Here is a 16,134-nt window from a genome sequence, read left to right on the forward strand (position 1 = left end):
TGAGTGAACACACATAATAATGACATCTGTATGTATTTGCAGTTGTATTTTTGCTCTTTTATTAGCAAAGTTGACAGCAGAGGGACTGTGCCAGATGACCTGAACAGCTGTTTTGCAGCTTCTGGAGGATGATTCAATTTGCGTTTTATCCTGCCTCTTTTAAAGCAATCATAATCCTGCAAATTCTTCCATTTTTGGATTTCAATCCCACTCCTTGACTTGCAGGACACACAAACATCACAGCATGAGAACAGATGGCTCAGCACCAAAAAGATTTCAGACAAAAAAATGAAGAGTAAGGGGAGGAAAAAAAGAGGGACTGAGCTTGAATAAACCCATCTGCTCACAGATGGATACCAGAATTCATTTCGAGGCTGATAGGACAGTCTTGTTGCTATTTTTGTCACAACACTCCATCTCTTGCAGAAAGTGAGCTATGGGCTAAAGGAGGAATGAGAGGGAGAGAAGTAGATGCAGAGATGTATGAGGAGGTGTATGTTCTCCAGCTGGACACTGGAAGGATAACAAGCTGCCAATGCAGCTGGTCTGGTGAAGACATGTCCCTTAGTTTGTTTTGTGTCTTATCACCGCACTGTTCACAGTAATTGTTGACGTTAGTTTAAAAAAAATTTAGTTTGGAGTCACAGAACATGCTGACATTGCGACCCTCTGCTTAGAGAGACATTTAGCAGAGGTCAGGGATTTATCTGATGAACTTAATGTCATTTTGAGATTCGGTGCACTGGAACATGTTAAATGGAAGCCAAAAGAAAGAACTGTTTTTTTGTGAAACTAACTTTACCTTTTGATACTTTGATACAGTACATTTTGCTGGCAATACTTTTACTGTACTTTTGTTTGAGGTAGTTTTTTTTTTTTACATGGGGGTATTGCGACTTTTTACTCAAGCAAAGGATCTTCTTTCACCACGGTGTAGCTGATAACTTGTTGCTGCATGCATTTTGTATATAATATATCTCACTGTTGCACATATCTTAACCTATTCTTAACTACCACTTGCTGTTTCTTTATTACATAGTAATAGTACATTTAGTACATTATTCTGCACTTTTTGCATTTCTGCTTAGATGCTAAACTGCATTTGTCTCAGTACTTGCACAATTAAGCTGAATCTAATCTTATTATAATGTAAGCACATTGAGTGCAAATTTCCCCAAAACTAAAGTTATATAAAACTTTAGTCACAAGTGACTCTACATTCCACTTAAATCGTGTCATCTCCTCTCTCTCTCTCTCTCTCTCTCTCTCTCTCTCTCTCTCTCTCTCTCTCTGCAGTCTCTCATATTCCTGGGCTGTGTGGCAGCTGCGGGGCTCGGCCTCAACCTGCTGTGTCTGGCCATCTACCTGAGCTGTTTGTGCTGCTGCCACAAAGAAGAAGAGGAGGAGAGCAAGAAGCCCAACTCCTGCTGTGTCACCTGGTCCGCTGTCACCGCCGGCCTCATCACATGGTGAGAGAATCGAGACCCAGACAAGATGTTACGACTAACTGCTGATTACAGTGCGCACACACGCTCTCTGTGGATGTCTGTTTTCCCCATTTTCTTTATTGGTCATTCAGTATTCCTAACGGGGTGAAGCTGTAAGTGGCGTGATGTTGTCTGTTTCTGCACATTCTGCATTCCCACATGAGATCCATAAGTTATTATAGTTCGTAGTGCGTCTCTGTTTATATGTCCATACTCAGGCAGGCAGACAAACAGACATACAGTATTATGTCTGTTTGTCTGCCTGCCTGAGGTATTCAGACGTCTCTCTTTCTTGTCTACATGCCCTTTAGGCCACCTCTCTTTTGAAATACCCTATGCTTCTATTTGCAGTTTTGCAGATACTTGTGATTTTGGTTCACAGAAGCATCAGTCGTCTTTATTCTCTTCCTTTTGATGAGATCAGTCTTCGATCTGTGACTCGGCTCTGTCTCTTTTACCCTGGTGAAATGTCGATGTTCTTGATGTGGATGAAATCTCTCTGATAACCCTTACCCTTTTCACATTTCTGTATGATTTGTGGATGAAAAACCAGACATCAAATGCACAAAAGAGGGGACGTTTTTGATATTTGTACAAGCGGGGTTTTCTGGGCATGGGTTTTTTCAGAGCATCTCCTTATAGGAAGCTCGGGTTTGAGGGTATATATTCAAAATAATAAGAAATAAAACAAATGAATTCACCAGGGTTGAGTTTAAACTGGCATTAAACAATCTGTTAGCATTCTGTCTCTGAGGCCCCGTCATCGCGGCGTGGGAGAAGCCATCCTGATCTGGGTGTATTATGAATATTCTGCTGACGATATGTAAGTGTGATTGTGCAGCCAACTAGCAGACACATCTCTTCACAATGATGCATTGAACCTCTGGAAAGGATGCACCAACTGAGAAAACATGATATAACAAATGCAATAATCTCTCTGTTGTCACTGTATGTTACATAAAGCGCAAGCTAATGTAGAGAAAACAAGAGAAGATAAGACAGAGCTACATCATGACATGTTGTAGGAATATATTTCAAATATTTCAGGGATTATATATACATTATTTGAAAAACATACGTTTTCATAGGAATATTATACAGGTTTTGAAACTAAGTGCAGCTCAGAAATGATAATGGATTGTAAATAACATTTCCCTCCAGCTTAACGCTCGCCTGAACTCGCAGACTGTAAAGTGTATAAAGCGTAGCCTATTTATTTGGCTTCTATAAAAAAAAAAAATGTTTGTGCTGTATAATGCAGCACAAATAATGGAAAACAGGTGACAGGTTACTAATGGTGAGTAAAATTTCCATTAGTCCCATTAGCAAAGATCTGGTGTCACCATCACAAGGCAGAACAAATAAAAAATGTCAAGCTTAACTATCATATCTTATGTATGAGGAATTAAACCAGTTAAATGCTTCAAATGAGACTATTTTTGAGGGGAAATGTTTCTTATTTTAAGATGATATCTGACCCAGTGTTTCCCCTTCGATCTAACAGTGGAGGAGCGGTGCAGTAAGATCTGATTTGTTTTTGCTGGAGGCTGCTGGATCTCATCAAGTGGAACTTTCCTGATGTGAAATGATATTATGTTTAGCTGCGATAAAGATGAATGGTATCAGTGTTATAGCCTTTAGCTGGTGCGCACTCAACCTGCAGCAGTTCATTATTTCTTTTTACCTGGATCCAACTTTTCAGTCTGTTAACAATCTGCTGCTGTGTCAAACTCTTCCAATCCACACTGCTGACAAACACGAACACCAACAAACTATAGGGGCAAAGGTTCGCTTACAGCCTGTTATAAAGTTACCAAAAACACACGGACTGATGCAACACAGAAAGCACTTACCTCACCAGATAGAAGAACCCATTAAGCCAGTCAATGAGATGTGCTTTTCTTCACAAAGTAGCTAATTGAATTTGTTGCCAGAGCAGGGGTTACTTTTCTGAACCTTGTGACAGTAATGTTTAGCAACCAGTCAGTAATATTAAATTAAGCCTCGGGCATTATCGTACATCTAAACACGGTTAATTGTTAAATGGATATCCTGAAAGCTCTAGCCTGGGAAAACCCTGACGAACTTCTGGCAAATTTGAGATTTGCTCTGTAAGTCAGTCTGGCCAAGAGCCCATTCAAGCCCATTTTCAATTTTTCCAAATCAACCGTTGAGGCGGGCTTTACACGATGACGATAGCGCAGCGACGACGAGCAGCTTTTTGTTTACATTCAACATGACGGCCACCGAAGCGCAGCAACCCGTTGATGCCGCTGTCGCTGCTGCGTCACCCGGATTGTTGGTCTGATTGGTTGAAGGACTATCCAGTGTACCCAGAGGCATTTGAGCGGCAACCGTTGGTGACGCCCCATTGGAAATGAGCTGCGAATGAATGCCCAGACCTTGCCCTTTCTCAGTTACAACTGAGAAGGGTCTGGTGTCAACCAGGCTATGAAAGCTCAGCACTGCAGGCGAAAGCTTGTGTTGTGTACCACCTGTGGGTGAATCACACCAATCATTTGCATCCCCTTTCTTTTGTCATATCTTTGCGCCACTGCCCACATCTGTTGAATGCAAAGTGTAAATGCAAAAAGGGAGAAAATAAATGCATAATGCTGTTTAAAAAAAAGAGAAAAGGTAAGCATTTGAAATATTTAACCCCCTCAATTCTAAGCCGAACGCTGGTTACTAAAAGCACGATGACGGACATTCTGCACGTCAAATTACCTTCGAATCACGACTCTGACAAAACAGCACCAAAGCACTAATCATATAACACTTAGCTTGATGTCGCACATTTATTCAGTGGTTGCAAATGGCTTCTGTTCCCACCCAGTCAACCAGTCTTCATTACGCCTTATTTAATTATTCATGTGCAGTTTCTTAAAATGTAGAGTGACTCAGAAGTGGCAGTCCTCCTCACATTAAAGATGTATGTTGCGAACTCAAAATTTAGAAGAGTGAATATAACTACTAGAAGAAGCCAAGGACTATGGGCACTGTTGTGTATAATAACATACAGTATATTCGAGTCTTGTTCAGTCAACCCGTTCTCACTCCCAACTTGTAAAATAAGGCTGCTTGGGCAGTGGCTCTCAGCGTCAGATACGACGCAAAAAGCACCCTTCAGCGCCTGGACGCACCGGGCAGAGCAGCAGCTTATGCCAAAGGACGCACTTTTAGCGCAAATAACAAACGCCAAAGGCACATGACCAAGCGTCCGTATTTTACGCGATGGGAGAGCGAGAATGTGAGAATTGTTGCGGTTTAACTTGACGAGTTTGATGAGTTGATTGCCTGGGTGGTGGATTAGATCTAACCTCGAAAGATAATCTTATCATCTGTCTGGTCTTCACTTCTGTGGAGCAACTCAATAACCTGACTCTTTCCATTGGAGAACTTTTGGGAAGGTGGCGAAAATACTGGTTAGCTGATTGGATAAACCATCTGTCTATCACCACTTATGTTGGTGATAGACGAGCCAAATCAACCAATCAGATCAAACTCTTGCCGAAACCAGTCGGGAGAAGAGCAAAAACATCTTTTCCTCCGAGAAAAGCCTCCAGTGCCGTTTTTTGCTCTTCTTTCAATGAAGGAATACTTCCTAATTTGGATAAAACTTGTGCGATAGCTACGCTCATCTCATCCGTGGAAGCTGCCATGTTGTTTAGACTGAACAGTCGCTTCTCATTGCATCACACCCGCCTCAAAACCAACGCTGATTGGTCGGTCGTTTTGGCGAACGGCTTCAAATTTTCTCTTTCTCCAGATGCCAGACTGATCTGTGAATGGAACTGGAGCTCGCGAGATCAGGACGGTCTCACGAGGCTAGCAGTTCAAGCTTCAAGTTGGAAATATACCTTGAGTATTATAAAATATGTCATGTGTGCCTATCTCAAAATTAAGAGTTTCATATGTCTTTGCTTAATAGTAATCCCATTAGAGTGCCATGCTTTGGTCTGGAGTAGATTTGAAGAGCTTGCATGGCCCGACTTGATAAGCTGTAAGAGTTTTTGAGATGAAGTAAGAGGAAACATCCAGTGGGAAATCAACGCTCCTTCATGTGATTCCCAACTTTGATTATGTCAATCTACGGGAAATATGGAGTGATTGTCCAGTGGGTTTTGAATTTGCCTTGGGAACAAGAAGGCTTCATTTTAATCTCATCAGTCCAGCTGCTCTTTTCACCTTTAATTTACTCGTCACTTCTTTTGCCTATGTCCTCTTTCCTTTTACTTCCTTTCCCTGTCCCCCCTCCCCCCCTTCCTTTTGTCTCTGCTTAAAGTCTTGCCGCCCTCCACTTTAATCATGTTTGACAGTGGCTGGAGCCGATATGCTGTGATGTCCATCCTAATTAACACTGGTAAAACTAGAGCAGATGTCACTCATCTCTGCTCATGCTGAGGATATCTGGACTCTAACCAACACACCGGTAAAATAGAATATAGTAACCATGATAGTTTACAGTTTGTGTATTACTATAATAGTTATTTCCGCCATGGAGGTTATGTTTTTGGCTCTGTTTGTCTGTTTGTCTGTCAGGATTACAGAAAACCTTTTGGGCCGATTTTCATGAAACTTAACATTGCGAGAAAGGGCATTTGTGTTGCATTTATGTGGTGTCGGGAATAATCAGAATAATTAGTTCCCTATCATATTTCATGGCTCACCTGATCCCTTTACTTTCTTCCTCGTTGTCATGCAAATACTGGAAAGAGCTATTTACGTGTTGCTTAAACATTCTGATACATAAAATACTACACATCTTCGCTCAATGGTGTTTTAAGCCCCCAACGTCTCCTTCCAGGCAGCGCTGCGACCTTTGACTTCAAGGCACCTAACCCTAACCCTAACCCTAACCATAACCATTGCCTATTCGACTTCAAGGCAGCGCTGCGACCGTTGACTTCAAGGCACCTAACCCTAACCTTAACCCTGTTTCCAGATTACGATTTATAGTGCATTCCATTTGTACTCGGAAGTCAGATTTTCGGGCAACCACGGAGTGCCCTGAGCTGAAAATCCAACATGGCTGCTCCGTGTATCAACAATTGTGAAAGCTGTAGTAACATACAGTTATAAGCACTTCTGTGTTATTTGTGTCTCACTAATTCAGTCATACACGCAGTGCTAACATATCTGTGGACGTATTGTTACGCTGTTTGTATGCACAAGAAACAGTGTAATGCATTGTTATAAACTGGCCTTGCTAACAATGGCTAATGGCTAGAGCTAATGAAAACAATGAAAATCCGACTTGTAAATGGAATGCATTCAACTCGGGTGTGACATAATTCCCAGCTTCGGCTTCCAAGTTCCGAGTTAAATGGAACACACAAAAGTACTATTTTAGATTGTTTTCAGGCTTCAAATTGAAATCCAATTTTGCTTAATAGGCATGACCATAATAAAGTATTTCCAAAACAAGGCTTGTTCTTATTACTGTAAGCTGTGCAAGGGATGTTTTACCAATAACTATACGTTCTTGTCTTTTTGACAGTGATAAAAATCAGCATATATATTCAAATTTTGAAAAACGTTTAATGAAAGAGGTATGAAATGGAGGAGTTTAGGAGTTTAATTTACAGGCAGCAGTATCTTCACTGCTTATGCAAATGGTTCAAGTTATTCTCCTTTCAAGGACACTTGAAATATTTATTTGTATTTGTTTATTGTGATAGGTATTGGTTGCCAAGCGAAAATGAGAATGGAGGACACACAAAGAAAGGGAGAGAGAAAGAAAGGAAGAGAGCTGTCTGTTTACATGATATCGGTGTCCTCCATTGGATCTCATACAGAAATGCTTTGGCACACAAGAAGCATTCGTATAGCATGCCTACAATATCAGCAATTAAAGCATTGCAGCAGTCCTGTTCTAAAGCCCTCATTCACTTTTTTGGGGTCATGTATTTTTAGTAACTCCAGTTTATAACTCTTCATCTCAGGCCCTAAATTGGCTATTTTTGAAGTTTTCTAGCTCATGTGTGCCTGAAAAATGTAGGAAGGAGCTATTTGTGTTATTATTTTGTAGGCCTACTGCATATTAGGTTGTTTTTGGGTGGCCCTTGCTGAGACTTAAGGGACCGTTCGGTATTTATGGAATGGACCACCGGAGGAAAATAGGGGAGGGTCATGTCTTTTTATTCTTTGCTGTGGGGAGGGTCGCCCAACATTTTTTACTCTGGGAGGGGGGTCACCCAACTTTTGTATTCATGAAAAGAGCAACATTTCAAAGTGGTTTGTTTGGTGCATATTCTTCCATGTAGCTCTCAGTCTCGGCCCCCCATCAGCACCCTAGCAGATGGGTCTGATCGCATACGTGGAGTTTTCTGGGGGCAAGAGGAGCACTGCCCCCCTGGTGGCTGAAACAAGTAATTGCATTGTTTAAAAAATGATTACGTTTGGCATGACCAGATATTTTATAAATATGTTAAATAACACAAAACAACTAAATGGTGGTAGGTAATCCATCTGATTTCATATACTGCTTTAGTAAAAAAAATATTACCTGGCTGACGATGGGAGCAGTAGGACGCAAAAAAAGAAAATTACTGTTGCACTACTCTGGACATCTTGCCGTGCCAACGTTGCCATAAAGGTTTCCTAAATGCCATGTGTATAAATTTGATGTCAACTTGATTGCATGTTTTGTGTATATTTGGACTTTTATACGTTTATTCCACTTTGTTTAAACGGCGAAGTGGAGAGGCCTCGTTCACCTGTTTGGAGATGGCTGGTGAATGTGACTAGGTCGAACACTGATTGTTGCATTCCAAGACAGCCGTGCCGCAATTGGCGATTGATTATTACCCAGTATGCTTTGTTGAGTGGTCTCAATGTTTTATTGTTTTATTTCATGTGAATACTAGTTTACTAGAAGAGTAACTTAGTATTTGAAGTAATGCAGTAATGCAGGAAGTGTGCATTTAGTTTCCATGCTTATTGTGTTTCCACAATGCGTAAGATGAGAAAGCAGAGGTTAAGCCGCGTATCTCATAGCTGTAAACAAACAATGGGCATCTGTACCTCTTTTCCAAGCGCAAACCAGTATAGAAAGCATCAATGAAATGTTGGGGAGGGTCATGCCTCATTTCCTAATCATTTTGGAGGGTCACACAAAATGTATTGTCGGCGAAGGGAGGGTCAAGTCTTTTTTGACGAAAGGTCCCAAAACTCCTCTGGCCCCTTAAATAAATAACGAACAGTCCCTAAGGAAGTAAAATATTAAATGTCTATATTTGTCATCTCAGGAGAGTCATTGCTGCCATTTTGGGGCAAAATCTCAAATATTCAAACATGTCTGAGTCTATTAATAGTGGCCGTGGGCATTTTTCTGCTGCAGGCTGAAGCTTTTGCTTCCTTTTCTGAATTCCCCTCGATGTCTTTTATCCACTTTGTCATTTATCAACATGACAGTTTGGACCTTTGCTCAGTGCATGCCCACTCTGATCTATGTTATTCTTTCTCTTTGAATTAGACTGTAGATATTTAAAGGAGCAGCACTAATGGAACTGGAAGGGGTAGAAAACAAGAGATATTCTCTCTCATTGCACATGCCTTTCTGTCCCCAGTTTTCCTATATTAATTAGATTCTACCATTTAAACACTTGCACGGTTCAAATAAGTCCATGTTTCGCCCTGCTACTTTTACCCAATACATTTACTGCAAATAAAGTGTACTAGCATATGTGTCATTATCAGTAGATTAGTATTTAATGTGGGGGTATGAAGCAAGGCAAATCTTCTACTATATGTTTTCTGTTTTGCTCTGTTTTGCTCTGTTTGTTCTATTGTCTCTCTCTCTCTACTTCTGTGTCATATTATTGGTTGTGAACAGTCTGTCTCGCTGCCTCCATATATTCTGTGTGTACTGTCTGTTTGTATCACTGTCTGTCTCTTTTGGTCTGTCTGCATCTGTCTCTTGCTGTCTCTCTCCAAACTGATGCTTTTTTCATGTCTATTCTGTCTTAAATGTATGCCCTCCTCCATTTCGCCAATCTCCTCCCTGAGGGTTCTATTAAAATATGCAGAGGGGGTGGTTTTACCTGCAGGGGGTCAGTTAATGAGGCTGAGTCCTTGTTGTACTGATTAGCAAAACAGCCCTGTTGTTCTGCTCCACCTGCGCTCAGCATCTACCGCCACACTGCTGCACAGCTCCAACAGCTCTGCCAGACTTTAGTGATTACAGACAAACGTCGCAGGAAGCATTGTTAACCGTGGATTTACAGTCTCTCTGTTCTGCTTAACACTTATCTGGAGCATCAAGGAGGAGTCAGGGGAAGCAGCGAGGTTAAGGGGACTGCTTTCACGTCTCAATTAGGCTGACTCCTGCTTATTATCCCTTTGGTACTGACCTGACCTGCCTCTGGCCTTCATCTGGAGCACATTGTGTGACGGGACAGTGGTGGTTAAAAGCAACCAGAGGGTACTGCTGCAGTTGCTTTGGGATAGGTGGAAAGATTATTGAGGAGAAATCACAAATTGAATAAAAAAATAAACATAAACTGATGTGGAGTCAGCTTTAAAGTAAACATTTAGTATAATAAAAAACTCACTTTTTCAGTGCTTGTGCACACACATTTGGGTGTCTGGAGTGCCTACTAATGCTGTGAAATAAGACAGACAGTTTATTCTGGTCTGCCAAGATCAAGAAACATGGGATTCAACAAGCCCTTCAGGTGCGCCATATTTTTCTCGCAAGCCAATCAGAAGACTGGGCTTTTTTGGGAGGGGGGGCTTTAAGAGACTGGTGTTAAAACTGAGCGTTTCAGACAGAGGCTAAATACAGGTATATTTAGACACATAGTATAAGAAAAATAATGTGTTTTTTTAAACAATAAAACATGTAAACATGTTCTAGTAGAAACACAAAATAAAAGTTTGAACCTGAAAATGAGCATGCTATGTCTCCTATCATGTCATATCATATCATGTCATATCATTAATTAGTTTAATGGATAAATGGTTGAAACAGATAGCTAAAAGTAGCACACAAACAGCTGATGTATCAAGTAATAGACACGTGGTTGAAATAAATTGTGGGATAGCTATAATTGGATGCAGCGATTAATAGATCAGAGATTTCTGTTTTGATGTTTCATGGTTTATTAGATAAGTGAATAGGCAACCACGCTCATAAAACCTTGTAGAGTTAATGAGGTATAAAAATATCGATCTATAATAAATCATCCAGTCAAATAGCCACACACTGCATCTGCTCAATCGAGTTAATCAGAACCCAGTTAAGCAGTATGTTCCTCCCTGTTTTTTATTGACTGGCATTGGTCTAGTGAGCTCTGAGTCAAAACTGAAGTGTCAGCGTAAGAAACAAGAAACACCTTTAGATATAATGCAGTACAGTTCAACAGCTCCACAAAACCACAGCTTCTAAAATGACCACATACAGACAAGCCGTAAATTGAAGGATAAACCTGCATAAATGGGTGGGCAAACAATGAATACAGATGCTTGTGGATAAAGAACGAGGGTTTGGACATATGGTGAATTATGTACTACGCGGTCACTAGATTTCAAACCAGTTAAACACTCATCAGAGTTTTTGGAGCAACATGTTAGACAGCACTCTGCACCACCTTCACCAAAACACCAAATGAGGCATCATGGTGTTCATCCATCTAGTAGAGTTTCACTTGGAGAATCTCTTCCATTGAATCTGCTCTGGAGGCACGGGTTGGCCAAAGACCTTTTACTAAGACACTTTACAATGGCTTTTTCCCTCAATTGGTCAGCCATGTTAAAGGAATACGCCACCGTTTGTTGAAATAGTGCTTATCACGGTCTACCCTGGCTGTAGATAGGTGGGCCAACGTATTTTTGTCTAAGTGCAAGTTATTAGGTTGTTTTTTTGTCTTTTGTTGGCTCACTTTTACTCACAACATGCTAACTGGCAACATAGGATTCCATTCACTACGCCAAGCTAACTAGCGGGGGCGCTGCTGGTGTTGCACCGGACTTAAACAATGCATGCACAAAAAATTTCGTTGGCCCACCTGTCTACAGCTAGGGGAGACCGTGATAAGCCCTATTTCAACAAACGGTGGCGTATCCCTTTAAGCTGAATCAACACTTCTGAACATAAAATGTTTCATGAAAGTAGGATTTACTTCAGGGCTGTTGAATTGGATTGCAATGGAGGTAGCTATGGTGTACTTGATGACTCTGTGTATTGAGAGCCCCCCCCCAGGAAATATGTCAGCCGAGGTGCTAAGCCTTCATCCCTTGAGTATTACAGCTCCAGACTGCCTCTCATCTGATGATCAATTTAGTGTGCTGTGTGACTGTGAAATGGTTGAGCCAAACACCTTACATATAACAGTCACTTTACGGCCTTTACGGCCTCAACTTAAAAACACAGCGGGAAAACCTTGGCATTGTACTGCACTGGGATTGTTGTTTGTTCATTCGTCCCTAGTCTATATCCTTGACGTTCCACTTCCGGCAGGAAATTCCGCCGGATGCATGTATTTTCGCCGATGTCCATTTCCTTCCGCTTTCTTTGTGTTGGCATTTTAAACTTCGGTGGATTTCTGAGGACTATGGTTAACTGCTCCTCAGATCTCTGCAGGGTAAATTGAGACAGCTAGCTAGACTATCTGTCCAATCTGAGTTTTCTCTCGCACAACTATTTTACAGCGGCTCCGTGCGGAGCTTGGCGCCGCCCATGACGATTGTGATTGGTTTAAAGAAATGCCAATAAACCAGAGCACGTTTTACTCCCATCCTGGAATGCTGTGTAGACTAGCCAGGCCCTCCTCCGCTCCGCAGCGTGTGGATGGTCTGGCAAAGCGAGACTAATTCGTCCCTAACGTAACATAGACATCATTGTCTACGCAAGAGATTCTTGTAGCTGCTTTCAAATCCCATCATATAACAGAACAAGGCTACTACGGCTGCCACCTTTTAGTCGATTAGTCGACTAATCGGTCGTTTTGGTCTTAGTCGACTAAGATTTCTTTAGTTGATAAGTCATTTTTTATGCTTATTCATGCTTAATTACTCATTTCCAAGAAACTTATGAGCACATTTATGGTAAACACAACAAGATTTAAAGTGTTGCTTTTGCAGGATTAATTGTGGAGAAACTCAGTTTTACAGATGGTTAATTAACTACATTTATATTGTGCTTTTCTAGTCTTAACCACCTCTCAAAGCGCACAGCTCTGACAATTAAATCAACTAATCGATTAGTCGACAAAATCGTATAAGTGTTAGTCGGCTAAGAATTTCTTTAGTCGAGGACAGCCCTAAAGGCTACAGCACTTTGGGGACAAAAGAAACTTAGAGAGACTGCTTAGGAGTGTGCGTTTGTGTTCATGGTTATTTTGTTTGTGCTGATGCTCCAGCTGAACAAATTAAAATCCTTGGATGACTGAATATGCAAAAGCAGTGTCAAATTATGCACACACATTCCAAAACCCTGTATTGTATCATTTCTGGTTCAAAGAAGTGTTGTTTACATAAGTGAACACAGAAATCTGAACAGTTTCTCGCAGCTCCAGTGCTTTATAGATACAGTATATTTATTTTTTGCTTCAGTATTGAACCATTCAGTTCTGAGGTTTGCATAAATATGTCCATAAAAAATAGGTTTTCTGCATGCAGATTTCAGTTTCTGTCACTTATCTTTGTGTATTTCTTAAAACAATGTACAACAAGTAAAAGAGGGAGAGGACATGGTGGTGCAGCACAGACAAGTTTTATGGAAGAAGCGCAAACTCTGAATGAACGTAATTTTATCCTTCTCATAACCTTAATTGTGTGTGAAGCTTCCAAGATGCAATCCCTAAGACACACACATGGCAACGTTTCAATCCACTGTCATTCATTCTGTTTGGATGACTGCGTTCACCTTGGCAATTAACTGTTGAATAGACAAAATAACATTTCCTTCTCCATTCAGAGACTGTGCCTCATTACCTTTTGCATTTTTTTCCCCTGCTTATCCAAAAGCCAGGGTTGATGGAGAAACTGATGATACTGCTTTATGATAATACCCAAATGCCAGGGCGAAAAAGATCCCATGAATTATTCACAACATGTTGTGTAGGCGCTGTTTTCTGTTGTGCCACACTCCCTGTAGGAAGTATAACTCTATCGCAGGATGGCACAGTGTTTTAGAACAGACAGAAAATCCATATTTTGTTTAGGTTGCATTCATTTCCTAATTAAACAAAGGTTCTAATAACTGAGAAACCTCAGTGACTGAGAAAGACATCACCTCTGCTCTGACATACAGGACTTACAAGCCATGCAGCGCTGATGTTGTTCCCCGCTCCTCTCATTCAGTTCATCAAAGGCTTACCTGTCCCTCTATGCCTCCTCTCTCTACAGCATTGCAGTGGGTGTGGGTTTCTATGGCAACAGTGAGACCAATGACGGCGTGTACCAGTTGACCTACTCCCTGTACAACGTCAATCACACGCTGGGTGGCGTGGACAGTCTGGTAGGTAAAACATATATATATGTCATATGATGAATGTGTCCTACACATAAACATTTAATGTCCCTTGGTGAACTGAGTGGCATCCTGTTTTAAGTTTTTTTTTTAAAACTAACTAAAAACTTTTAGTTTGTGCTATTTCGTAAGAAGTACAGTTTATAGATGAGAGACCCATCTAGTTAGAAACAAACAGCTCTGAGTGAAGGCTTCAGCGATGCTTTGTGATGTACTCAGACACACAAACACACACAGGAGGAAAGCCCAGAGGACTCAATTTAGTATGCCTTTAAATGTTTTTTATTGTCTTTTTATGGCTGTTTACCGCTACACACAAATTGACAGCCTCTCCTCCGCACAAAAACTCTTTGCTCCCAGACAGACAACTCACACACTCTCACCCTCCCTGCTCCGCCTTCCTCCTGCCGCTGTGGCCTCAGCAGGAACAAAGCATCGCCCTTGTGTCTTTCTTGTGCTCACTTTAGCTCAGTATGTTTGCATGATCCTTTTCTATTTTTATCTGCCTCACTTCCCATCAAAAACCCAAATGTAGCTCGCTGTCCCACAAATTTCCCAGTAATGACAAGGCATTTTTCTCCTTTCAGTCGAGAGTCACACTCAGAGAAGTCAAAACAGTTGGATATGTTCTCCCCAATGTTTAAAACAATGTTTTGAAGTAATAATAAAGTTAATTACCTGTCAACACTATTAGCATAAGTACTTGGTCAATTTGGCTTGGCAATCGACAGTATTGTGTTGTACTAGCTGTACACATGAGACTTTGGCATGAGTCAGACCTTTGTCGCAAAAATTATCATTTGAGAATCAATAGAGACCTGAAAGAGAAGACGTAAGAAATGAGACTTCTCTTGACTGAACGAGACCTGTGCAGTTTGTCTCAAGTCCTGTCTTGGGACTTGTACAGTTTGCCCTAGATACTCGACTTAAGACTTGTACAAATTGACTTGAGACTTGTAAAGATTAATTTGAGACTGGTGGAGATTAATTTAAGACTTGTACGGATTGACTTTAGATTTGTACATACTGACTTGAGACTTTACTTAAGACTTAACTAAAGATTAACTTGAGACTTGACTTGAAACTGTGACAAACCCTATAACTGCCTTTTCCGATGTAGTGTTGGTACACATCAGCTGTGTGTGACCAGCCGTGGTCCTGTGATGGCGTGGAAGCGCGGGCAGACACTCTGGGTGACTTGCTGTCGAAGAGTAGGGATTAAGTCTCCATCTGCGTTAGTGGAGATTAATGTGGTGGTATGTGAGCCACTTAGTGCGGTGACTCAACATGGTCTCAAACACTTTGCTGATAGGGTATAGAGCCCACAGCACTATGTTAGGACTCCTTACGCTGATGATGAGGGAATACGTTCTCAGATTTTAATAGAGAGTAGTTCTTAGCTGGCACTGATTGACGCACTTCTTCAATAATTGAAACTGGAAACATATAAGAACTCTGTGATTAGTGATGTTGGAAGCTCAGAAGAGCTGCTGTAGATTGTCAGTTGGGATTAGTTCTCACGTGACGTGCATTAACTGGCTAACATAACCGGTAAACTTGTTTGCTTTATAGATTTATTCCACTTAATCGATATAACCACGTTAAGCTTGTATTACCTTAACACAGACCGATAGATACATCTCTTTGTCATGTCCAAATTCTATGAATTGCTCCTGTTAGTCTTGCAAAATACTTAGCTACGTTCATTTCTCAAAGTCATATTAGCAAGAGGAGAGAAATCATTAACATATAGCTCATCTGAAAGCTTGTCAGTGTATCCTCCTGGGACGCGTGAACTCGTGCAAACCCATAATTGAACATGGTGGCCTTTATTTTAGAAGCTTGTGCGCGTGAGTGTGCTCGCCTGTTTGTGTGGATGAGTGAGTTCATTGCAAGCAGCTATAGACTGTTAAGAAGTCTAGTTCTTGAGTAGGACAAAGAGCCCAGTGTGCCGCACACAGTTCCCAGTCTCCCCCCACCTAATCAACCATGAGCCCAGGAGACAAAAGCGTTTGATGGGGAAGAACAAGGACCAATGCTAGCCTGTCTGATTGTCAGAGTCTGGATTGAAATCTGTATTGAAATCATTGACAGTGAAGGCCTCACTGCCCTTTGGCCCACACAAATGCCTTTTAGCACCGGCTTCAGGAGAGTTAAGAAGTGATTTCACTT

The 16,134-nt window shown here is 41.2% G+C and overlaps 1 protein-coding gene across 2 annotated transcripts in view; it reads left to right on the top strand.

The window, feature by feature from the left end:
- The window catches only part of ttyh2 (tweety family member 2), a 67,356-nt gene that overhangs the window by 15,731 nt on the left and 35,491 nt on the right, over positions 1-16,134 (top strand). For both annotated transcript variants that reach the window (XM_039788401.1, XM_039788402.1), the window contains exons 2-3: positions 1,297-1,469; positions 13,839-13,950. In XM_039788401.1, the coding sequence (XP_039644335.1) occupies positions 1,297-1,469; positions 13,839-13,950 (285 nt within the window). The remainder of the gene's footprint in view (positions 1-1,296; positions 1,470-13,838; positions 13,951-16,134) is intronic.

Source organism: Perca fluviatilis, chromosome 21 (assembly GCF_010015445.1).
Source record: "Perca fluviatilis chromosome 21, GENO_Pfluv_1.0, whole genome shotgun sequence".
NCBI lineage: Eukaryota > Metazoa > Chordata > Actinopteri > Perciformes > Percidae > Perca > Perca fluviatilis.